Source organism: Staurois parvus, unplaced genomic scaffold (genome assembly GCF_062004578.1).
Source record: "Staurois parvus isolate SC_StPar_1 unplaced genomic scaffold, SC_StPar_1.0 ptg000185l, whole genome shotgun sequence".
Taxonomy (NCBI): Eukaryota; Metazoa; Chordata; class Amphibia; order Anura; family Ranidae; genus Staurois; species Staurois parvus.
In genome coordinates, this window is record NW_028317981.1 from 1003315 (window position 1) to 1030000 (window position 26686).

Here is a 26686-nt window from a genome sequence, read left to right on the forward strand (position 1 = left end):
AACCAGGTCGCGGCCCCCAGGTACGCCCAGCTGAGGATGCAGGGACCGCTCTCATGAGCAGAGTGCAATAGGAGCAGACAACAGGAAATCCGATAAACAAGCCAAGGTCAGGATGGGCGGAAAACAAGCACAGTCGGTGAACGAAGCCGGGTCAGTACATGTGTAGTCAGGTGCAGGATACAGGAGTTTGCAACAAACAGGAGTTCAGAGAACTAAGAAGTTGCTCAGGCAAAGTGGGCTAGACCAAGCATTTCTTATATAGACAAGCGAACTTGGAGGCGGGCCAGGAAGGGAAGGAAATAAAACCCAGAGAATAGCAGACGACGCCCATAGGTGAGCAGAGACAAACCACACGTGAAAGGAATCAGGAACAGCACTGCAGCAAGGAGGTAAGAATACACAAACAAGAAACTGCAGGCTAACTTGTGACAGCCGCACTGTTGTACAGTAGTTTCATTTTTATTTAATGTGAGAAGGGGCGGCTTACATTGATATGTATTGGGATTTGTGGGAGATAGTGCAGGATTACTATTGATTACACATGTGGTATGGAAGGAGTAGCAAAATGTGTTATTAGATTGTCAACTTTGTGTAGTTTTCTTTTTTTTCCACATGTTCTAAAATCTTGTTGCAAAAAAATTGTGCTCAAAAGACTCACCGTGCCTCTTTTACAAAAAAAATAAATAACTTGGGGTTTTTACTCTTCAAAATGTGTTCATTTTGTGGGTATTTTCAGTGTCCTGGTACTCCAGGGCCTCCATAAACATGAGGTAGTCAGGAGATTAGATGTGTCGATAACCATAGAATGCCTGAAGGTGCTTCCTTTGGTTTTGGGCCCCTCTATATGGCTTGGCTGAGAAAAAGTCTCATGTGGTATCGCCATACTCGGGAGGAGTACCAGAATGTGTGTTGGTGTGAATTCTACATATGACTATGATTTGTGTTAGAAATATCTCATTGATTGGCAGCTTTGTGTAAAAAAAAAAAAAAAAAGATTTTCATTTTCTTTCTTGCATTTTCCAAAAACTTGTGGTGAAAAATGACATTTTTAAAAGACCCGCTATGCCTTTCAGAAAGTACCTTGGTGTGTTTGTGGGTGTGTCCACTGGTGCTCCAGGTCCTCCAAAAATTTAATCAGTAGTCAGGAAATGAGTTGCTTCATTTATTCTCCTTGAGAGCCCAAAGGTGCTCCCTGGATTTTGAGCCCCTCTATACATCTAGGCTGTGAAAACACGCAAAATGAAATGTGAGAGGGAACACTATGCAAAATGTGAACAGAGCTTTATGGAACTCAGAGCACTCAGACCTGCTTCAGCCGGGCTCCTTAACCCCTCAACCATCCCAGCAAGCTCACTACATTGCAAAACAAAGAAAAACAGTCGCATACTGCCTGAACCTGGGGCTGATACACCACAATACACTTTAACCACTTCCCGCAAATGGATGTACCCATCCTCTGGATTCAGTGGCTCTTCCATGGCCTTGGCTGTAGTCATGACCCAGTATCACTTGTTTTTTTGTTTTAAGAGATGGCTATGCTCTATAATGTAAAATTGACCCGAGCAGCTATACAGCTGCTGGATCACTTTTTTTTTTTTGCAAATTCTTTATTTAAAGTATCCAGCACTCACAGAGCAGCATAATACAATGAAAACATACATAAAAGAAGTGACCCCAATTTGGTATCATTAAACAGATGGTGTAGGAACAATTTGTTGTACATTTTCTTGGGAATATCCGAGGCATGTAGGAGAAATAGAGCAGGGTCTTCTGGAAGGTCATAATCGGTGAACCTTTGAGATTCCAGAAGTGTTCCAATTTTGGCAGGACCAAAAAGTGTGCAGTAAGAACCCCTTTCCCTCCTGGCTTCTCCAGCAACGGTCCAGAATCGTGTGGAGATATTTTTGAAGCACCATTAGCATGCAGTACCATCTAGTAAGGATTTTAAAATTGTTTTTTTTAATCCATGTACAGATGGACGAATTTAAAGCAAAATGAATAATCCACCTATGCTGAGTTAAGGAAAAGCTTCTATTTAATGTCAGTTCCCACTTCCATAGGAAGGGGGGAGCATAAGCATCCGGCAGAGCAATCAGCTGGGAGTACATCTGAGAGAGAGAATGGGAAAGGTGACAAGTCCCCCCACAAAGTCGTTACAAGGTAGTCAACTGATGTTGAAATCTGTTGGGGGGTGGATAGCAGTTCAAGAAATGTCGAAGCTGTAAGGCACTTCAAAAGTCGAGAGCTGATTCCATGCAATGAGAATCCTGGAAACATTGAGAGTCTAGGACAATGTTAAATGGTCTCCTTTGCAGTCCAGGGGAGAAGCAGGGATTCTCCACAATAGGATACGTGGGGGGAGTGAATAGATAACGAGGTGGAACGTATCCGGGAGCATATATTCAAGGTGGTTCCCAGGGTCGGGTGCGTTTTAAGAGTGGGGAGGAGGTCTCAAAAGCACCACGCTGCATGACACAAGGGGAGATTGCTTTGGGACTGCTTAGTCTGTGGTCATAGTTTGATTTCAGCGTGTCTACACCAGTGAATAAGTCTCTCCAGATGGGCTGCCTGGTAATATTTCTGTATGTCAGGTACTGCAAGTCCACTATGGCATTTAGGCAAATTCAAGAGGCATCGTTGTACTAGGACTCTTGTGGGCCCAAATAAAGTTGATTACTAGGGCATTGGTTTGTTTGAAAAATTCCAAGGCTATATGCATTGGCAAAACTTGAAAGCGATATGAATATTTTGGTAACATTTTAATGATATTGCACCTACCGAACCAGAAGAGGTTCTAAGGCCATTTGGAAAGGTCCGTATTTTACGGAGCAAGGGCAGAAAATTAAGCGCGTAGGTTTGGTCCCGTCATGGAGGGATATAAACTATATTGCCAAAAATATCGGGACACCTGCCTTTACATGCAGATGAACTTCAGTGGCATCCCAGTCTTAGTCCATAGGGTTCAATATTGATTTAGCCCACCCTTTGCAGCTTTAACAGCTTCAGCTCTTCTGGGAAGGCTGTCCACAAGGTTTAGGAGTGTGTCTATGGGAATGTTTGACGATTCTTCCAGAAATGCATTTGTGAGGTTAGGCACTGATGTCGGACAAGAAGGCCTGGCTCGCTGTTTTCGTTCAAATTCATCCCAAAGGTGTTCTATCGGGTTGAGATCAGGACTAAAACTGTGCAGCCCTGTCAAGTGCCTCCACCCCAAACTCGCTCATCCATGTCTTTATGGACCTTGCTTTGTGCACTGGTGCTCAGTCATTATTGAACAGAAAGGTGCCATCCCCAAACTGTTCCCACAAAGTTGGGAGCATGGAATTGTCCAAAATGTCTTGGTATGTTGATGCCTTAAGAGTTCCCCTCACTGGAACTAAGGAGCCAAGCCCATCCTCTGAAAAACAATCCTACACCATAATCCCCCTCCACCAAACTTTACACTTGGCAAAAATGCAGTCTGGCAAGCACCGTTGTCCTGGCAACCACCAAACCCAGACATGTCCATTGGATTGCCAGACAGAGGAACATGATTTGTTACTCCAGAGAACACTTCTCCACTGCTCTAGAGTCCAGTGGCGGCGTGCTTCACACTGTAATCCAACACTTTGCATTGCACATGGTGATGTAAGGCTTCCATGAAGCTCTCTGTTGCGCCGTTGTTGTAATGCCACCTTGGCCTTATGTTGGAGAAGGGAGGTAACATGTCTACACAGGCTTAAAAGTTCTTTCTTTACTGGTGTATTAGGGTTCTGTTTGTGTTGGGGCTCCAGTTTTATGTGCTTCCTACACTGTCCCTGGGTCGCTGTCTTGTGTGGAGTTCGTTTGAAAACAGAACTGATGCTCTTTGGTCACACCCTCAACTACTGTTTTGTCATGAAGTAGGCTCTGCAGTCAAAGCAAGTTTTGATGTAATTGGAGCATGGTCAGTAGTGTTTCCTATATTTACGGCTGTAACCACAGGAAACCGGCAATGGGGAATAACAAAAAGGTAAATGCGAGAGTGCGCCTTATGCTGGGGGGGGTGAGTAAAAAGAATAGTCTCTTTCATCGGGGTGGAACATTTGCCAGACATCGGTAAGTTGGAACTTGTGGAGAACCTGTAAGAGAGTGTTTGCAAGAGCCTTGTCGAAATGGCCGCCAGACATTCTAGCAATGGCCATACACTATATGCTGTAAATCATAGGCAAAATGGCTGTTATAGACCGGACTTTGACAAAATGGCCACCAATCGTAGTAATAGAACAGACTATTTAAAGACATGATATCTGCCCCCTACTATCCCCTGATGAAGTCCCGTTACGGTGATGTAACGTGTAGGTGTGAGAGACCGTTTTGAAGAAGAGGATCCATGGTTGTTTTAAAGCACTTTTCATTTTAATATACAATGTAAGTGTGATTTTAATAAATATTTTTTTTTTTTTTTTACTGACTTACTGCACTATATGAGGCATTCTTTCATTTGGGTGAGGTACTGGCAGCTGGTGAAATGGAAGATTAACATTATTACTTATTATTATCCATTATATGGGAGGAGGAGTGGATAGCCCTCAAGTGGCTAAATAAGATATTGTGAGGTCCGGATTTATGGAGATGTCTTATTAAATACATGCAGGTGTTACATGCGTTGGAGCTGACTGGTATCTGCTGAGACAGAGGATTTTATTACCATCTTAAAAGTATCCATTATATGGGAGGAGGAATGGAGTAAGGAGATATAAGGTCTGGATGTGTGTAGATGTCATATTAATAACATGCAGTTTTTACATGTGTTGGAGGTGAGAGTTCTTTGATAACGTAGTGGCACTGTTGTTAGCATGAAAATTCACATTCACCATGGAATTGTATTTAAGGTGTAGGATCATGTGATATTTGATAACTTATGAACTCCATTATTTAAAGCACTTTATTATCTTTATTCACATTATTCATTAATTTATATGTTTGGCCTATGTTCTTGGTCATTTATTCACATTATGATTATGAGCACAGTTTATCCACCTGTATTGTTTGTTAGTACTGATTGATGTTCATTAGCAGCGCTACATCACCTTTAATTAATTCATAACTGAATATTGGTATTGGGGGAATTCTATGCCACAGTGAGTTGTTCAGTCCCCCAAAACAATATAAAAAATGGGCCTGCGAGCGAGCAGCACACTTAGACATTATAAACATAATCTACTCAAATCCATATTGGCAGTAGGGGCAACGCCTCCATTCACTGTGCCCTACAGCTAATAAACATGGCAGCAATGAAAGAAAAAAATGAGGGGCAAGCCCCCGAGGCAGCATGTATAGCCTGAAGGCAATCGGCAGTGTCCCTGATGCAGGTATGGCCCAACTGCAGTGCATCAACAGGCAAGAGAGGAAAAACATTGAGGTGCAAAGACCTTCAAGCCCTCCAGTAGGATATAGCATGGTACACATAACATAAGCCTCAAGTCTCATGGACAGGGCTATGCAGACAGCATGTCTTCAACCAGTCGGGGGGGGGATCCCAGATAGGCTCCCAGATTCACGGGAACAAGGTCATGATTCATGTGTGGAAGCCGGTTGCTGGGTGTGGGATCCATGTCTCAGTCTGGTCGACCAGGGAGGTAAGCCCAGTTGTGTAGGTGTAAGGCCAGAGTGCTGGATGCAGAATGGCAGCAGCTGCAACGAGTCCGGTAGGGAGATGGGTGGAATCTATACGAAGGCAAACAGATCCTGGAGGGCGGCAGGTCTATGTAATGTGAACGATGAAGTCCCTTACCGGACAGTCAGAGAAAAGGGGAAACCCAACGGTACGTATGGCCCAATTGCCGCAGCTTGTCCAACACTGACTACAGTACGGCTTGGCAGTGTAAGGTGCCCTTGGGAAGGTCTGGCAAGATGTTAATGGCAGCACCGTCAAAGTCAACAGTTTCCATGGTCCAGGCCTTTCGCACAATTATCTCCTTGTGGGTATAGCGGTGTAGGTGACAGATGATGTCCTGTGGTCTGTTTGGTTCGGTTGGTTCGGTTGCTGGATCATTTTTACATATGGTGGCCTTTTGCCGCCTTCCCAAGCTCGAATTTAGAGTGAATCGTTCAAGATGCTAGGCGTTTGTTCATTAAGCATCAGAGCAGTCATCTGTGTCTTCACCCCCTGAAAATCAACCCCTGAGGACTTCCAGGCCCGGGCTATGGGTAAAAAGATAGGTGGTCGTCTATGGAGATTTGTAAGTACAATAGTTTGGCCATTCTACATGTGTGCGTAATTTTAAAGCCTGACATGTTTGGTATCTATTTACTCAGTGTAACATCATCTTTTACATTTTGCCAAACAATTGGGCATTACATTGTGCTTGTGTGTGCTAAAATTCATAAAAGTGTATATTTTTTCCAAAAAAAGCAGCACAAGTATAGTTTGACATACAAAAAGTTGCAAAAAACATTTTTTTTCTCCATGGCCTTTGCTTTCAGAAAATATATAATGTTTGTTAGATGCAGATTGTATTACATGTATATGAGAAGTGTCAGAATTGGCTTGGGCAGCAAGTGGTTTAGAGACTTTAATCCTAAATCTATATTTTGATGTTTTAGGTTTGCTTTCTGGTTTTCTGGTTTACATTACACAAAGATGCACCTGTTTTAATACAGACTAGTCAGAATGACTTGCGTGATATAAATATCCCTTGGCTGCTAATAGCCAAATATAAATGCTCAAAATACGTTAAACAATGACAATCAATTCCATTTTTTTTGTGTATGTGCAGGTTGGGAAAGGGTGCTGTGCAGCTCTGAAGGCCCTAGGTGCTGTTGTGCATGTCACAGAAATTGACCCCATCTGTGCACTACAAGCTTGGTAAGCTTAGTTTTATTACAACCATAACCACTTTATAAATGCTATTTTTCATGGATTAAATAACAATTAGCACCACATGAAAGCAAAATTTGGGGATGACATTTTTGCATTTATGAGGTTAATAAAAACTCCAAAGGGCTATCCACAATCTCACAATCTCTCAAATGGATTTTTTTCTCCTGGCCTTTGATATTCAGTATACCTAAATTAGACCAAAATCAACCAAACACAGCCACCATCACAGCACATCAGCTTAAATACAATGGAGGAGAAAGGGGATCTGCAAATCCAAATGCTGATGCAGCTGGAGGGAAGAAAAAGCTCTGCTATTCGTTTAAAATAAGTAAAGAGCAAGTCTGTTGATCTAAAAAATGTGTTCCAGCTAGTACACATTCCCAATTTAGGTACAATGCACTGCTCTGATAATCAAAAATAAGACCAGCCAGGGCATACTGCTTCTTGAAAAAATTACCATACTCGCTCTACTATCTTGTATTTGTCACTGTGTGAGAATTTGGTCATCCTAATGACAGCTGTTCAATCTTAGTGTGTGTCATCCTAAATGTTTTTTTTCTTTAGTTTTGGATAGAGCGGGAAAGGATTTGAAGCTTTGTGGTCTTTATTGGTTCTCCAGTTCTCTGGGGCTCTGTTGGTGAGATCATCTCTAAGGCTCCTTGCATATGAACATCATAGTTTACTGATGTTTACTCAGGAAGTTGTGATGCCCATGTGCAAGGGGCCAAAAACTGTGTGTAAAAACCTGAGTAATGTTGAGTATAGACAAGTAAAATTCTTCTTCATTGCCAGTATTGTAATGTACTCATCTATACTTGCGTAAACGAGTAAATATTCGAGTAAACTACTGCACCGAAATGAAACATTTTCTATTTTTGTTTTACTGCTCTGTACTAAACGCTGTATTACTGATCTTTACTCAGCTGTGTGCTGACAACAATGCATGTAATTTTAGATCACTAAAAATCTCAGCATTTTTTTTACTCCCATGTGTAACATGCTTGATTCCAATTCAGTGTTTTTCCAACCTGTCTCTAATAAGACTTTCTGTATTTGAGCACGTCCAATATAACTCTGATGTTCAATCTGTTGTGTCCAATCTGAAGATGCAGTATGTTGTGGCATGCATCTAAGGAATTAACCTGCTGTACTAGGTATAGGGTCTTTTAGAGCTTGTGCTGCCACAAAAAGCTTCACCATACATTCAGTACTTGAAACGTTCCTTTCTGAGCGCTGGATACATCTTGTGCAATCATAGCTTCCCTCCAGTTCTCCAAATTAACAGACATACCATCACACAGGTTGATGGAGTCTCTACTTTTAAGTATTTCAATAATATCCAGTTGGACTCCCTATCTAGGTTTCAGTTTCACTTAACTCGAATAACTCTCTGTCCTCTGCTGATTTGTGAAACCATGTCACAATGGACTCCTCCAACACATCGCAAAACTCTTGTGTTCTGGAACTGGTGGATCAAATGTCTGAGGTACTGCACTTCATTTGTGATGACCTTTTAGACGCATCTAAATTTGTCTCTCTCATGGCAGTGATGTCTGTCTATATGCATAGAGCACTTTGACTTTGTGCTCAGAATGCAGAAAATATGTTTGAAAGATGTCTTGTTCACTGTTTTTTTTTTATAATGAACAATCGGTTGTTCTTCACAAAATTGTTTTGCGTCATCATTCTTTCAGGTAGCAGTTTCCCCCTTGTGGTGCTACCAGCCCTGCTCTGGAACAACAAATTGGTTCTCAGCACCTTTTCTTGGCTGTAGTAATTCTGTTTACTCACCCATTTTTAATCTAGTCTTTGTTCATGCATTGTGTCCTTTGGATAATCTTCTAGTAAGATTACACATCTGTTTGATCTCTGTGGCTGTTGCTTACCCATCAGTTGAATTGCCTTTGGACTCCTCAAATTTCTAAGTATTGATTTATCTCTAAGTGGATGATAAAGAAAATAGGATTATTGAATTTACCATAAAATCTTTTTCTTGAAATACATTGAGGGCCACTGGTCCTGCCCATCTACAGTATGTTGTCAATCTTATGTATTGGTGGCTCACAAATCTGAGGGATAGGTGTGGTTGTAAAGGGGCTGACTTAACGTCTTTTTAGTTTGCCAGTGATCAAAACTCTTGGACTCCATTTAAACTTGCAGTTAGGGGAGGTAGGGAGCTAAAAATGCATGGTTGAGCTGCGTTTCTGCTGCCTGCCAACAGCCACCCCTTAAGCTGCAATAAGCAACTGAAGGGGATGTGTGCATGCCACGGCAGCAATTGTTTAGGTTCCCGCTAGTGGCATAACTTACCCGACATGCAGCGTTCAGTGGGCGGCAAGCTTGCCGAACATTACACATTCAAGTTACATAGTTAGTCTGGCTGAAAAAAGACAAAAGTCCATCCAGTTCAACCAGTAAAAAAAAATATATATATATAATCCTATACCCACAGTTGATTCAGAGGAAAAAGTAAGTAGGGAAGCATCATGAACGCCCCACAGCCATACCAAGGTGTGGTACGATTGTTGCCAAAAATGGGGTTGAAACACAGTGAGGAGGCGTTGGATTGCTTCCTTACTGCCTGTCAGTTGCCTCTGGGGAGTGGTCTGAATGTTTATTATGTTTACCATTGCTTTGTAATGTAATGAATGATTGGTATGTACATCATTTCTGGTAAAGCAACATATAAATATAATACATTTTGTATATACAGTTGCAAGAAAAAGTATGTGAACCCCTTGGGATTACGTGGAATTTTGCATGAATTGGCCATAAAATGTGCTCTGAACGTCATCTAAGTCACAACATAGAAGAACACAGTCTGCTGAACATAATACTACACAAACATTAGATGTTGCCATGGTTTAATTGCACATAACATGTAAACATTCACAGTGCAGGGAGGAAAAAGTATGTGAACCTTTGGACTTAATAACTGGTTGACCCTCCTTTGGCAGCAATAACCTCAACCAAACATTTCCTGTAGTTGCAGATCAGACCTGCACAACGATCTGGAGTCATTTTGGACCACTCTTCTTCACAAAACTGTTTCAGTGTAGCAATATTCTTGGGATGTCTGGTGTGAATCGCTCTCTTAAGTTCATGCCACAGCATTTCAATCAGGTTGAGGTCAGGACTCCGACTGGGCCACTCCAGAAGGCGTATTCTGTGCTGTTGCAGCCATTGTTTTGTTGAATTACTTGTATTCTTTGGGTCATTGTCCTGTTGCATCACCCATCCTCTGCGGAGCTTCAGTTGGCGTACAGATGGTCGTACGTTTTCTTGCAAAATGTCTTGATAAACTCTGGAATTCATTTTCCCATCAATGACAACAATCCGTCCAGGCCCTGAGGGAGCAAAGCACCCCCAAACCATGATGCTCCCTCCGCCATGTTTTACAGTGGGGATGAGGTTTTGATGTTGGTGTGCTGTGCCTTTTTTTCTCCACACATAGTGTTGTGTGTTCTTCCCAAACAACTCAATCTTGGTTTCATCTGTCCACAGTATATTTTGCCAGTAGAGCTGTGGAACATCCAGGTGCTCTTTTGCAAACTTCAAACGTGCTGCAATATTCTTTTTGGACAGCAATAGCTTCCTCCGTGGTGTCCTCCCATGTACTCCATTCTTGTTTAATGTTTTCCTTATTGTAGATGTGTCAACAAAAATGTTAGCATGTGCCAGAGATTTCTGTAGGTCTTTAGCTGACACTCTTGGATTCTTCTTTACCTCATGCAGCATTCTGCGCTGTGCTCTTGCAGTCATTTTTACAGGACAACCACGCCTAGGGAGAGTAGCAACAGTTCTAAACTTTCTCCAGTCTGTCTTACCGTGGACGCATGAACATCAAGGCTTTTGGAGATACTTTTGTAACCCTTTCCAGCTTCATGCAAGTCAACAATTCTTGATCTTAGGTCTTCTGAGAGCTCATTTCTGCGAGGCATGGTTCACATCAGACAGTGCTTCTTGAAACCAGTAAACCCAAAACAGGTGTGTGTTTTTTAAGGGCAGGACAGCTTTCAGCAACACATCCAATATCATCACACTGATTGGAGTCAAGGTTGGCTCACTCCTGGCTCCAATTAGCTCTGGGAGAAGTCATTAAGCTAGGGCCTCACATACTTTTTCCTCCCTGCACTGTGAATGTTTACATGTTATGTGTAATTAAACCATGGCAACATCTAATGTTTGTGTAGTATTATGTTCAGCAGACTGTGTTCTTCAATTGTTGTGACTTAGATGACGTTCAGAGCTCATTTTATGCCCAATTCATGCAAAACTCCACGTAATCCCAAGGGGTTCACATACTTTTTCTTGCAACTGTATAGTAGCAAAGCTTTGTAGCTTGCTAATGGCATGCACTCTAAACCGATAGACTTTTTGGCTTACTTTAAGAATTGACACTGAAAGGTAATGAAACTATAATATTAACATAAAAATTGGACTGTTTGGCGTTGGTACAGACACATAAGGTGACACACACAGGTTAAAATAATGGTAATTTCCCACATCTGTGGATTTTTTCGTTCTATCTAGTATCTGTTTATAAATAGTCAATAGTCAAATAGTGCAGGCTAGATACTGAGCCATGTGGAGCATTAAGGAACTTATTAACTTGTGTGTTGGAATGGTCTTGATGGTATGACCAGGATGGCAAGTAGTAGTATGCTTTGCTGGATACTTGCTTTTCTAACACAGCCTTTTGCCTACAAAGAAGGCTCTTTTTTGTGCCCTTCTATGGGTGGAAGATGTGCCTGAAAAAGGGTGAGCTGTATGTATTCTTTTTTTTATTCAGTTACCTTGAAAACCTTAGACTCCAAAAACTTCCAAACCTGCAAACAAGTCCTCAGGGCTTGTCCTGAGGGCTCCCGGGTATGACCAGAGGTGTGTGACTGATGCAGGGAAACGCAGACTTCAGATATGTTATAAACAATGTAATTTATTAACACTAACCATACAAACATAAACGCAGTGCAATACTAGAACATAACACAGTGCAAACAAACCAACCAACCACCCACAGATAACAGTACATACAATGCAAGCGTCGTCAGGCAGGCCGGGTCAATATCAGTCGGGCAGGTAGGTACAGGGGGAGCAAGCGGAGAATGGTCGGGGTCACAGGCCAGGTTCAGGAGGTAGCGGGCAGCGTGGTACAGAGGGTCAGGCAGAGGAGAATGGTCAGACAAGCCAGGGATCAGAGCAGGGTCAGCAGAGAATCAGACAGGAACAGAGAGCAGGAACAGGATACAGGGCCCAAGAGAAACACAACACCAAGGCAGAGTCTGCAGGTCTGAATGTCCCTTAAATACACCAGTATAATTAGTTCCAGGTGTTTGACTGGCTGCAAGGTTGAGTCTCTGATTGCTGGGAGCACCCGCTGGCCAGCCCTGGTACTGCAGCTCATAAGGCAGCTGAGTCCCACTATTGCTGGCCAGTCCATTCCTGACAGTACCCCCCCCCCCTCAAGGAGTGGCCTCAGGACGCTCCAAACAGTCCTAGCTGGGCAAAATGTTCCACCGCCCGGGTCTGGTAACTGGCGGGATATCAAAGACTGGCACACCGGGCAGGACTCCAGGCAGCGGCACACCGGGCAGAGGCACATCGGGCAGGACTCCGGGCAGAGGCACATCGGGCTGGACTCCGGGCAGAGGCACTCCGGGCTGGACTCCGGGCAGAGGCACTCCGGGCTGGACTCCGGGCAGAGGCACTCCGGGCTGGACTCCGGGCTGGACTCCGGGCAGAGGCACTCCGGGCTGGACTCCGGGCAGAGGCACTCCGGACTGGACTCCGGGCAGAGGCACTCCGGGCAGCGGCACACCGGGCAGAGGCACATCGGGCTGGACTCCGGGCAGAGGCACATCGGGCTGGACTCCGGGCAGAGGCACATCGGGCTGGACTCCGGGCAGAGGCACATCGGGCTGGACTCCGGGCAGAGGCACATCGGGCTGGACTCCGGGCAGAGGCACATCGGGCTGGACTCCGGGCAGAGGCACATCGGGCTGGACTCCGGGCAGAGGCACATCGGGCTGGACTCCGGGCAGAGGCACATCGGGCTGGACTCCGGGCAGAGGCACATCGGGCTGGACTCCGGGCAGAGGCACATCGGGCTGGACTCCGGGCAGAGGCACATCGGGCTGGACTCCGGGCAGAGGCACATCGGGCTGGACTCCGGGCAGAGGCACATCGGGCTGGACATCGGGCAGAGGCACACCGGGCTGGGCTCCGGGCAGAGGCACATCGGGCAGGGCTCCGGGCAGAGGCACATCGGGCAGAGGCACACCGGGCAGAGGCACATCGGGCAGGACTCCGGGCAGAGGCACATCGGGCAGGACTCCGGGCAGAGGCACATCGGATTACCAGGCGAAGCAGCAAGCAGCGGGCCACCAGGCGGAGCAGCAGGCACCGGGCCCCCAGGCGGAGCAGCATGCAGCGGGCCCCCAGGCGGAGCAACAGGCACCAGGCCACCGGTCAGAGCAGCAGGCACCGGGCCCCTGGGCGGGGCAACAGGCACCGGGCCCCCGGGCGGGGCGACCGGCATCGGGTCCCCAGGCGGGGCGACCGGCATCGGGCCCCCAGGCGGAGCGGCGGGCGCCGGGCCCCCAGGCGGGGCGACAGGCGCCGGACCCCCAGGTGGAGCGACAGGTCTCGGGCCCTCAGGCGGAGCGACAGGTCTCAGGCCCCCAGGCGGGGCGGCGGGCGCCGGACCCCCAGGCGGAGCGGCGGGCGCCGGACCCCCCGGCGGAGCGACAGGTCTCGGGCCCCCAGGCGAAGCGGCGGGCACCGAGTCACCAGGCACGACAGTGGGCTCCGAGTCAACTGGCATGACCGCTGCCACTGGGTCAGACATTGGATCGTCTGGCTGAACAGCGGGCATCGGGTCACCAGGCATCAGGTCATTTGGCTCGACAGCGGGCACCGCGTCATCTGGCAAGGCAGTGGGCTCCGAGTCAACTGGTATGACCGCGGGCACTGGGTCAGACATTGGATCGTCTGACTGGACAGCGGGCATCGGGTCACCAGGCATCAAGTCATTTGGCTCGACAGCGAGCACCGCGTCATCTGGCAAGTCAGTGGGCTCCGAGTCAACTGGCATGACAGCGGGCACTGGGGCAGACATTGAATAGTCTGGCTGGACAGCGGGCATCGGGTCACCAGGCATCAGGTCATTTGGCTCGACAGCGGGCACCGCGTCATCTGGCAAGGCAGTGGGCTCCGAGTCAACAGGCACGACAGTGGGCACCGGGTCATCAGGTACCGGATTGTCTAGCTCGACAGCGGGCATCGGGTCACCAGGTATGACAGCAGGCACTGGGTCACCAGGCATCAGGTCATTTGGCTTGCCAGCGGGCACCACGTCATCTGGCAAGGCAGTGGGCACCGGGTCACCAGGCATTGGATCGTCTGGCTCGACAGCGGGCATCGGGTCACCAGGTATGAAAGCGGGCACTGGGTCACCAGGCATCAGGTCATTTGGCTTGCCAGCGGGCACCGCGTCATCTGGCAAGGCAGTGGGCACCGGGTCACCAGGCATTGGATCGTCTGGCTCGACAGCGGGCATCGGGTCACCAGGTATGACAGCGGGCACTGGGTCACCAGGCATCAGGTCATTTGGCTCGCCAGCGGGCACCGCGTCATCTGGCAAGGCAGTGGGCACCGAGTCACCAGGTACGACAGCGGGCTCTGAGTCAATTGGCACGACAGCGGGCACCGGATCAGGTACCGGATCATCTGGATCAACAGCGGGCATCGAGTCAACTGGCCTAATAGGATCGTCAGGCTGGATCAGTTCATCATACTGGGTAGAGGCATCAGGCTGAATGCCGGCTTCAGGCCGAGTAGAGGCTTCAGGCCGAGTAGAGGCTTCAGGCCGAGTAGAGGCATCAGGCCGAGTAGAGGCATCAGGCTGCGTACAGGCATCAGGCCGAGTACAGGCATTAGGCCGAGTAGAGGCATCAGGCTGTGTACAGGCATCAGGCTGGGAAGAGGATTCAGGCTGAGTAGAGGCTTCAGGCTGAACCACGGAAGGCAGGTTCACCGGTTTGGATACTGGCAGGATGGTATTGGTTGGAAAGAATTTTCGCTTTTTTCTGGTTTTAACTACTGGAGCACTGCAAGTAAACGCAGGTCTGCAAACGAATGGAGCAGCTGGAGACAGAGAAGAACTGGAGGATGGAACAGGAGAGGGAGCAGTTGCTACAGAGGGCTTTTTTACAGGGTTAAAGACAGGATAGGTGCAGCGAGTGGGAACAGGGTACTGACATGCGGTAGATAGCAGGGCAGGAGGAGCTGTTGGGAATGCAGGAATAGAGTTTTGAGGAAATAGATTAGAAGCAGGACTGGGTTTTTGTAAGCTGACTGAGGCTGGGTGCAACAAGTCTGTCCATGTCTGCAGTATGGGTTGAACAAAGCTGAGCTTACACAAAGCCTGTCTGACCAAAGACTGCACTGCGTTTATACAATCTCTTAGTGTCTGTGGTGAACATGTGGAATAACGCTCCAGAAAATAACCCACATCATCCTCTAATAACCACACCAGGGACTCTACCTGGTCTGCACTAAATGGTGGCAAAAATTCATCCCTGCATTCGGGGGTACCAGATGAAACCAACTCAGCACAAACCTCAATCAAAGGCTGCACCTCAGAGAACTCTGTGCCCTGATCTACTAGAACATGAGCGAGCCGTATACATTCTAGCAGTTCATCCCAGGTATACTCCTTCAGAGTTTGATAAGCATACTCCCTGTCATCAAACACTAGCAGATATAAATACGCAACCTCATCCAGATCCATCCTTCCCATCAACAAGCCAAGATGGCTTCCCTGTGCAGCCACTTCTGGTCAGGATTGGCCTTGGTGTAATGTCAGGGCTCCCGGGTATGACCAGAGGTGTGTGACTGACGCAGGGAAACGCAGACTTCAGATATGTTATAAACAATGTAATTTATTAACACTAACCATACAAACATAAACGCAGTGCAATACTAAAACATAACACAGTGCAAACAAACCAACCAACCACCCACAGATAACACTACATACAATGCAAGCGTCGTCAGGCAGGCCGGGTCAATATCAGTCGGGCAGGTAGGTACAGGGGGAGCAAGCGGAGAATGGTCGGGGTCACAGGCCAGGTTCAGCAGGTAGCGGGCAGCGTGGTACAGAGGGTCAGGCAGAGGAGAATGGTCAGACAAGCCAGGGATCAGAGCAGGGTCAGCAGAGAATCAGACAGGAACAGAGAGCAGGAACAGGATACAGGGCCCAAGAGAAACACAACACCAAGGCAGAGTCTGCAGGTCTGAATGTCCCTTAAATACACCAGTATAATTAGTTCCAGGTGTTTGACTGGCTGCAAGGTTGAGTCTCTGATTGCTGGGAGCACCCGCTGGCCAGCCCTGGTACTGCAGCTCATAAGGCAGCTGAGTCCCACTATTGCTGGCCAGTCCATTCCTGACATCCTCTCTCTTCCAACAGTGGGGGGACGTCTTTTACCCTTTGCAACCACCTATATCACCTGGAGTTTTGGGGTTATACGCTAGAATTTCTAACTCTCCCTCCACCCCAAAGTTTGCTGTCACATCTGTGGGACAAGAAGGCACATTTTCTGGACATTTGTGTGTGCCTGATACCCTATGTCCAGGTTATCCCTGACCTGGTGCCTCACAAATCTAGCCCTGGATTTGGAAAATCCTTCATTAAATTGGTCTGGAAGTTTCTTGCGACACATGCCAGCCTGGGAGGCTAGGGAGGAGTCGTGAACACTTTATCAGTGCAGGGGACTTGTCGCCAGTGGAATCTCATCTCCTAGTCAACATAGAAGAAATTTGAGTGATTCTGTTATCCCTTCAATCCTGGACCTCTTAACTGTGGTCATTCAACCTGGATTTAGTTGGACAAAGGCACAGAAGTGGCATATGTCAACTATCAGGGAGGAACCGGAAGTCTTGCAGCTCAAAAAGAAGACAGCCACATTCCAGTTTGGTTTCCAGCCTTGTTTACTGTACACATTATAGGCATGGAAAATTGGCAAGCATACTAACTCAGTCGACAATGCCTGGACTAAAGGAAATAGTTCCTTAACCTTCAAGTGTTTTTAGACCTCCCCCACAGGTAGAGAATACCAGACATGGACCTTCTGACTTTCAGATTCAACAAAAACTGAGCACGTTTTTTTCCATGAATATTAATTAGTGCCACGCCCTTAGGATAAATTAATGACTAATTAATATATTAACCTTGTGCAATATTATAATTGTGATATATCAAATGAATTAATGTGATGAGTAAAATGACTGATTAATCCATAATGTTATACACTTAATATATTTTGGATAATTTGATAAATTGATGACTACTATATTACCTGTGTGCAAAATTATAATTGTGATATACCAAATGAATTAATGTGATAAGTAAAATGACTTATTAATCCATATACTAATGATTAATCCATAATGTTATACACTTACTATATTTTGCTATTAATTAAATACACAATGAGTTGCTCACACACACAAAATATTATGTATGAGTGAAAATCATTATGTAATGCAGCAATACATCTATGTGCAATAAATTAAATAAAAGATGTGAGAAAAGTGTGTATATGTGTGTGTGTATGTATGTATATACAGTTGTGTTCAAAATAATAGCAGTGTGTTGAAAAAAGTGAATAAAGCTCAAAATCCTTCTAATAGCTTTTATTTCCATACACACAAATGAATTGGGAACACTACACAATCTATTCCAAATCAAAGGCACAGAAGTGGCATATGTCAACTATCAGGGAGGAACCGGAAGTCTTGCAGCTCAAAAAGAAGACAGCCACATTCCAGTTTGGTTTCCAGCCTTGTTTACTGTACACATTATAGGCATGGAAAATTGGCAAGCATACTAACTCAGTCGACAATGCCTGGACTAAAGGAAATAGTTCCTTAACCTTCAAGTGTTTTTAGACCTCCCCCACAGGTAGAGAATACCAGACATGGACCTTCTGACTTTCAGATTCAACAAAAACTGAGCACGTTTTTTTCCATGAATATTAATTAGTGCCACGCCCTTAGGATAAATTAATGACTAATTAATATATTAACCTTGTACAATATTATAATTGTGATATATCAAATGAATTAATGTGATGAGTAAAATGACTGATTAATCCATAATGTTATACACTTAATATATTTTGGATAATTTGATAAATTGATGACTACTATATTACCTGTGTGCAAAATTATAATTGTGATATACCAAATGAATTAATGTGATAAGTAAAATGACTTATTAATCCATATACTAATGATTAATCCATAATGTTATACACTTACTATATTTTGCTATTAATTAAATACACAATGAGTTGCTCACACACACAAAATATTATGTATGAGTGAAAATCATTATGTAATGCAGCAATACATCTATGTGAAATAAATTAAATAAAAGATGTGAGAAAAGTGTGTATATGTGTGTGTGTATGTATGTATATACAGTTGTGTTCAAAATAATAGCAGTGTGTTGAAAAAAGTGAATAAAGCTCAAAATCCTTCTAATAGCTTTTATTTCCATACACACAAATGAATTGGGAACACTACACAATCTATTCCAAATCAAAACATGAAGAAAAATATATCAAATTTGTGTAGTTCCTCTAAAACAATTGAAGAAAAGTGAATATTAGACTGTTCAAAAAATAGCAGTGTTTGTATTCTTCTTTACAAACTCAAATATTCACTATATAAACTCAAAAATGTTTGAACATTTTGCTTTCCTTTGAATCACTTAATATTTAGTTGTATAAGCACTGTTTCTGAGAACTGCTGTACATCTGTGTTGCATGGAGTCAACCAACTTCTGGCACCTGTGAACAGGTATTGCAGCCCAGGATGATTGGACTACATTCCACAGTTCTTCTCTATTTCTTGGTTTTGACTTAGAAACTGCATTTTTGATGTCACCCCACAAGTTTTCTATTGGATTAAGATCCGGGGATTGGGCCGGCCACTCCATAACGTCAATCTTGTTGGTCTGGAACCAAGATGTTGCACATTTACTGGTGTGTTTGGGGTCGTTGTCTTGTTGGAACACCCATTTCAAGGGCATTTCCTCTTCAGCACAAGGCAGCATGACCTCTTCAAGTATTCTGATGTATTCAAACTGATCCATGATCCCTGGTATGCGATAAATAGGCCCAACACCGTAGTATGAGAAACATCCCCATATCATGATGCTTGCGCAACCATGCTTCACTGTCTTCACAGTGTACTGTGGCTTGAATTCAGTGTTTTGGGGTCATCTGACAAACTGTCTCCGGCCACTAGACCCAAAAAGAACAATCTTACTTTCATCAGTCCACAAAATGTTGCGCCACTTCTCTTTAGGCCAATCAATGTGCTCTTTGGCAAATTGTAACCTCTTCAGCACATATCTTTTTTTCAACAGTGGGACTTTGCGGGGCTTCTTGCAGATAGCTTGGCTTCACATAGGCGTCTTCTAATTGTAACAGTACTCACAGGTAACTTTAGACCTTCTTTGATCTTCCTGGAGCTGATTGTTGGCTGAGTCCTTGCCATTTTGGCTATTCTAGCCATTCGAATGGTAGTTTTTCGCTTTCTTCCACGTCTTTCAGGTTTTGGTTGCAATTTTAAAGCATTTGCAATCATTTTAGCTTAGCAGCCTATCATTTTCTGCACTTCTTTATATGTTTTCCCCTCTCCAATCAATCTTTTAATCAAGGTTACGCTGTTCTTCTGAACAATGTCTGGAACGACCCATTTTCCTCAGAATTTCAGAGAGAAATGCACTGTAACCAGCATATACAACATTTGCTGCCTTCCTTCCTTAAATAAGGGCAATAATTGCCACCTGTTTTTCAAAGAATGAATGACCTCACTAATAGAACTCCACACTGCTATTATTTTGAACATGCCCCTTTCAATTAGTGATTCAGTTACACAGAATCAGCAGCATGCATGTCATGACTGTTCGGTCTGTTGGATTTCTAATACTCTACTACACCTGCTAGTAAATTATTTGCCATGTAGAAATATCATTTCTACCAAAAACAGTGATTGATCAGGTTAGTGATGTCTGACTGCTATTATTTTGAACACAACTATATATATATATATATATATATATATATATATATATATATATATATATATATGATATAAAATGATGAAAGAATAATATAAAATAATAATGAGTAATGATACGAAAGTGTCCAAAAAATATAACTATCAAAATATTATATAAGTTTCCAAAATTGTAGTTGCTGTATGTGCAAAGCTATGCTCAAATCCTTGCTTGAGTAATGACACTTTCATGCGCTCACCTTCCTGTAAGCCTTTTCCTAGGCAAACAAAGCTTTCTAGAAGGTTATATGATAGAATCCTTTGGGATGGGATGAACTTTGGGACTCTCCTATGTGCTCCTGGATTGGCCACTGCTAGTGAGCTTGTGCAGAAATGATGGTCTCTCCTTCCTTATACTGTTGGGTTTTGCTCCATCTCCCTGTTTTTCTCCTCGTTAGAGCAGTAAAAAAGAAGAGGTATATAGTGCCTTATCGTTTATTTAAAAAGATTTATTCAGTGCCCATTATATATGCACTCACATGGTTAAAATTAAAATGCGCTTTTGTGTAATATAGAACCGCTCAGCACAGATGTGACAAGCCTCCTGTGTGTGTCTTCACACACTGTCTATACTCGACTTTCTGAAGTCAGATACTGTGGTGACGTCACCACGTACCCGACTTCAGAACGGCGACTATACCTTTAGTTCCATCTTGCTCTCCCTTTCCTGTGTGAAGGGGAAGAGAGGGGAGAAGAGATCAGCGCTGTGCGCGGCTGCATCTTTTCTCCCCTTGCTTCCTCTTCACACAGGGACTCAAACAGCAGCAGGAGCCATCACTGAATTTGGCCCAAGCTTAGAACATCTCACGGAGCACTGTTCAATCCATCATCCGAAAATGGAAAGTGTATGGCTCAACTGCAAACTTACCAAGACATGGCCATCCACCTAAATGGACAGGTCAGGCAAGGAGAAGATTAATCAGAGAAGCAGCCAGAAGGCCCATGGTAACTCTGGAGGAGTGGCAGAGATGCACAGCTCAGGTGGGAGAATCTGTCCACAGGACAACTATTGTGCAATCCACAAATCTGACCTTTATGGAAGAGTGTCAAGAAGAAAGCCATTGTTTAAAGAAAGCCATAATAAGTCCTGTTTGCAGTTTGTGAGAAGCCATGTGAGGGAGACAGCAAACGTGCAAAAAAGTGCTCTGGTCAGATGAGACCAAAATTGAACTTTGTGGCCTAAAAGCAAAACGCTATGTGTGGCAGAAAGCTAACACCGCACATCACCCTGAACACACCATCCCCACCATGAAATATGGTGGTGACAGCATCATGTTGTGGGTATGCTTTTCTTCAGCAGGGACAGGGAATTTGGTCAGAGTTGATGGGAAGATGGATGGAGCCAAATACAGAGCAATCTTAGAAGCAAACCTGTTAAAGTCTGCAAAAGACCTGAGATTGGGGTGGAGGTTCACCTTCCAGCAGGACAACGACCCTAAACGTACTACCAAAGCTACAATGGAATGGTTTAGATCAAAGCATATTTATGTGTTAGAATAGCCCAGTCAAAGTCTAGACCTAAACCAGTCCACTTGAGAATCTGTGGCAAGACATGGAAATTGCTGTTCACAGATGCTCTTCATCCAATCTGACAGAGCTTGAGCTATTGTGCAAAGAAGGATGGGCATAATTTTCACTCTCTAGATGTGCAGAGCTGGTAGAGACATACTCAAAAAGACTTGGAGCTGTAATTGCAGCGAAAAGGTGGTTCTAAAAAGTATTGACTGAGGGGGGCTGAATAAAAATGCACGCAGCACACTTTTCAGATATTTATTTGTAAAAATTTTGAAAACAATTTATCATTTTCCTTCCACTTCACAATTCTGTGCCACTTTGTGTTGGTCTATCACATAAAACTCCAATAAAATAAATTTGCGTGTTTGGTTGTATCATGACAAAATGTGGAAAATTTCAAGGGATATGAATACTTTTTCAAGGCACTTTACCCTTTAATAAAAAAACTTTTGATAATCTTTCAGCAATATGGGTGCTTTTCTATTTCAATATGTGTATTAAGGATTTTTAGAAACATTATACAGAAAGCCAGGAAATGCCACCCACCAACATGAGTTGTAGAACATTAAGTAATGAAGCAGCATATTCAAGTAAAATGTGTAGCAACACAACAACAAAATCGACCAATATTGCGTAATGAGAGGAATACACTGGTACCACATTCAGATTTTGATCGATTTAAGAGCAAATTGCACCATAAACGGAATGGTACAAATAATATCATTAAAATAGTAGACAAAAGTAGAGTGAATGAAAAGTGAGGAAAGAACTGAGGCAGAAAAGTAAAGAAAACCCTCAAAAGAAATGAGAGAGGGCCAGCTGTTATTTAACAGAGTCTGTTCAATAACAGAAATATACCGAATCTATGGGTCCCAAGTGCTCTCAAATTTAGAAGTATTGTTATTAAGTATACTAGTAAGTTTATCATTAATCATTATCCAATTACGTTTCTGTTTGACTAAGTACAGCGAGATTGCTGACCGTTGCCAATGTTTGGCTATTGTAACTCTCGCAGCTAACAGGACATAAAGAATCAATTTAACCAATTTCTTAGGAATATCAGTGGGCAATAAATGAAATAGAGCTATTTCAGGGGATCTATGAATATTAACCCGAGTAAAGGAAATTAAATAAATGGATCCAAAACCTAGTCACCACAGGGCATTTCTACCATATGTGGAGCATAGTACCCTCTTGTCCACAATGTCGAAAACAGATGGGTGACACAGAAGGGTACATTTTAGCAAGACGTGTAGGGACCAAATACCACCGAAGAAGCATTTTGCAGTTAGATTCAATGAGTATAGTGTTAATTGAGATTTTGGATAAAGCATTAGCCATATTTCGCCAAGTGTTAACTCCAGAGAAATATTTAAATCCCTTTCCCAGTGCACCATATAAGAGAGCCTAATATTTGGATCAACAAGGAAACATACACCTTTCACCGCCCCCATAGCCCCACAGGAAACCTCAAGAGGGGTGAGCGTACAGGGTTCCGTCAGTAATTTAAGCTTGCTAGTGATAAAGACATGATTTGATTATAGCAAAACAGTTTGCTAGAAGGCAGGTGGCATTTTGTCTGAAAATATTGGAAAGAATATGGACGAAGTCCTTCCAAATAATCCCCGATACGCAAAAAGCCCTTATTGATCCACCATTGAAACATAGATGGTGTTAAACCAGGTGTGAATTCAGGATTACAAAAGACTGGGGCCAGAGGGGTATGCAGGGAAAATAACGGCTTGCGGGCCTGCCATCTATCCGATATGGGTGCTTTTGCACATCCTAAATACTAAATCTTTTCAGGATGCCTAATCCCATTTTACTGACCACTAGCATCCAATCACTCCCAGTTTGCAAAAGTCCGGACTAGCCTGGCCAGCTTCAAGTGCAACCATCTAGTAACAAAGAACTGTTGCTAGATGATTACAAAGGCTGATGACAGGTTGTTTGATCCAATTTCTTACAGCCCTACAGATCTAAGTAGAAAAAATAGAAAAAATCTAACCTGCGCTTGGATAAATACACAAAATGCTAAATTTAAAAAATAAAAAAGCTGCTCGCATAAAAGGCAATATGCAAATTATAAACAATAAAAAATGCAGTGCTAATCTATATCCCAATAAATTATCATAAAGTCCAAATAATCAAAAAAGGATCTTATGAAAGGAAGATTGAATCTTATCCTGGGAAGGATTGTCAGCTTCATTATCTGCACTACTGATCCCTCTTTTGGGCTGCGTTTTTATTGACCGGTGTGTTTCGGTCAGAACGTCCGGTAAGGGGCTTATTCATTCGGGTGTCTTGGTGATGGTGGATCGTGCCGAACGTCTCTTTGTGCAATTTATCCAAACCTTTTTTGATTATTTGGACTTTATGATTTATTGTTTATTTTTCATTGTTTATAATCTACAGATCTAAGTAATCACTACACTAATGATACTCTTTCTCCTCTTTCCATTTACTGTATCTTCCTCATTTTCTTCAGAGGATGCTACCATGCAGCTCATGCTCATCAACAATAAGTTAAACTGTTCAACAAATTATTGTAATGTATTCTGTTCGGCAGTATGAAGCACACAGGACTAACATTGTGTATGACTTTAAAAAAATTTCAGGGAACTTTTGTCTATTACCTGTTGGTATTCCTGGATGTGAGTAGTCTTCCTCGACCTTTATAACTCTTGTGTCATCCCAAAGGATTGTATGAGGAGGAAAATTCAGTTCCCAAATCCCATTTCAGTCCAAACTTTTTCAGAATCTGATTTGTAAAACTCGATATAAGTTTTAGTACTTTGGTAGAGATTAGTGACGTTTCCAATTTCTGCGTCAATTAAATTTTGTCACAATTTTTGCCACAGGGACAGTCTAGGTGAAATTTGCTGGGAAAAAAAAATCATGTTGCTTTCCATCAATCTTTTTATCATGTTAGCACTGACATGGTGATCGATGGCTTTGTTGATTAAACAAAGCCAACCATAACTCTCTCTTGATAACACCAAACCTTTTTGATCACTATGTCTGCATTACCATGGTGAGATGAACAGCTTTGTTAATAAAATAAATAAAGTTCAAATATTTAGAACACAGTTCATTTTGTAACCTTGGGAGCCATTTCAAACAAAGTGCACCTTTGAAAACCATCAACCACCCAATTTTCACTTTCTTTAATGACATAATGTACAGTGCATACAGAAAGTATGCACAGTGCTTACCTTTTGCCACATTTTGTTATGTTTCAGTCTTATTTCAAAATGGATCAAATTAATTTTTTCCTCAACATTCTACAAACAATACTCAATAACAACAATGTGAAAGAAGTTTGTTTTGAAAGCTTTGCAATTTATTAAAAATAAAAAACGAAAAAAACATCATGTGCATAAGTATTTACAGCCTTTGCTCAATACTTTGTTGAAGCACCCTAGCACCAGTTACAGCCTCAAGTCGTTTTGAGTATGATGCTACAAGCTTGGCACACCTATTTTTTGGAAATTTCTTCCATTCTTCTCTGCAGTACCTCTCAAGCTCCATCAGATTGGATCGGGAGTGTCGGTGCACAGTCATTTTCAGATCTCTCCAGAAATGTTCATTCGGGTTCAAGTCTGGGCTCTGGCTGGGCCACTCCAGGACATTCACAGAGTTGGCCCGTAGCAACTACTTTATGTGGGCTGTGTGCTTAGGGTCGTTGTCCTATTGAAAGATGAACTTCCTCCAGTTAAAAGTCACCCCAGTCTAAGGTCCAGAGTGCTCTGGAGCAGGTTTTGATCAAGGATGTCTCTGTACATTGCTGCATTCATCTTTCCATCGATCCTGACTAGTCTCCCAGTTCCTGCCACTGAGAAACATCCCCAGAGCATGATGCTGCCACCACCGTGCTTCACTGTAGGGATGGTATTGGCCAGGTGGTGAGCGGTGCCTGGTTTCCTCTAGACATGACGCTTGGCATTCAGGCTAAAGAGTTCAATCTTTGTTTCATCAGACCAGAGAGTTTTGTTTCTCATGCCCTGAGAGTCCCTCAGGTGCCATGTGGCAAACTCCGGGCGGGCTGCCATTTGCCTTTTACTGAGGAGTGGCTTCTGTCTGGCCACTCTACCATACAGGCCTGATTGGTGGAGTTCTGCAGAGATGGTTCTTCTTCTGGAAGGTTCTCCTCTCTCCACAGAGAAACGCTTGAGCTCTTTCAGGGTGACCATTGGGTGCTTGGTTACTTCCCTGGCCCTTCTCCCTCGATCATTCATTTTGGCCGGGCGGCCTGCTCTAGGAAGATTCCTGGTGGTTCCAAACATCAGAGATTTTCTACTTTTTTTTTTTCGACCTTTTTTCTTAGCTCACTCATTTGCTTTCACGCATACCATACCCCCCCAAAAAAAAAATAAATTGAGACCCCCACATGTACACATGTACAAATATAAAGGCACACGCAGGGGGGCCTACGCATGAAAACATTGATTACAATACACGTCACATATCACCTTGCATGCCAGAATGAGAGCAATAATTCTAGCACCAGACCTCCTCTATAACGCTAAACTGATGACCTATAAGGAGCTTTAAAAGTGTCGACCTGTAGAAAATATAGAGTACTGGAGTTTGTCGCTATTTCACGAGTGTGCACAAATTTAGGGTTTGACAATTTGGATATCTATTTACTCGGTGCAACCTCATCTTTTATATTTAAAAAAAAAATAGGGTGATTTTATTGCTTTTTTTGTGCCCTAAAATTAACTTGTATTTTTTACTGAAATTTTGCTGTAATATCATGCGACATAAAAAATTGGAACTACCACTATTCTATTCTTTAGGGTCTCTGCTTTCAGAAAATATATAATTTTAGTGGATTTTATGTAATCTTCAGGCCTAAAATGATTTTTTTAAACTTGTGCAAAAAATGCAAAAATGGCTCTGGCAGCGAAAGGGATAAAGGATAAGCCTGACAGTTCCCTTTCCTGAGGAGCAGCCAATCGCTGCTCATTACACTGCAAGATCTCTCCCCTCCCCCCTCCTAGTCCCCGGGTGCAGTGCTGGAGAGTGGCAGGGAGGAGAGGAGGAGATAAACGGTGCAATGTTAAAAATATTAAACGTTTAAGTCATCATAAAACCCCTTTTGTTTTTTAAAGCCCAGACACTCCTAATATCACCTCTGATTTAAATATAGTTTTGGTTAAAATGTATTTATTTTTCTTTATCTGGACA

General features: G+C 43.5%; 1 protein-coding gene across 3 annotated transcripts in view; it reads left to right on the top strand.

Annotated features, from left to right (window-relative positions):
- LOC149462135 (S-adenosylhomocysteine hydrolase-like protein 1) overlaps positions 1 to 26686 on the top strand; it is a 461588-nt gene that overhangs the window by 301608 nt on the left and 133294 nt on the right. For all 3 annotated transcript variants that reach the window (XM_089677371.1, XM_089677372.1, XM_089677373.1), the window contains exon 10: positions 6741 to 6829. In XM_089677371.1, coding sequence (XP_089533497.1) covers positions 6741 to 6829 — 89 coding nt within the window. The remainder of the gene's footprint in view (positions 1 to 6740; positions 6830 to 26686) is intronic.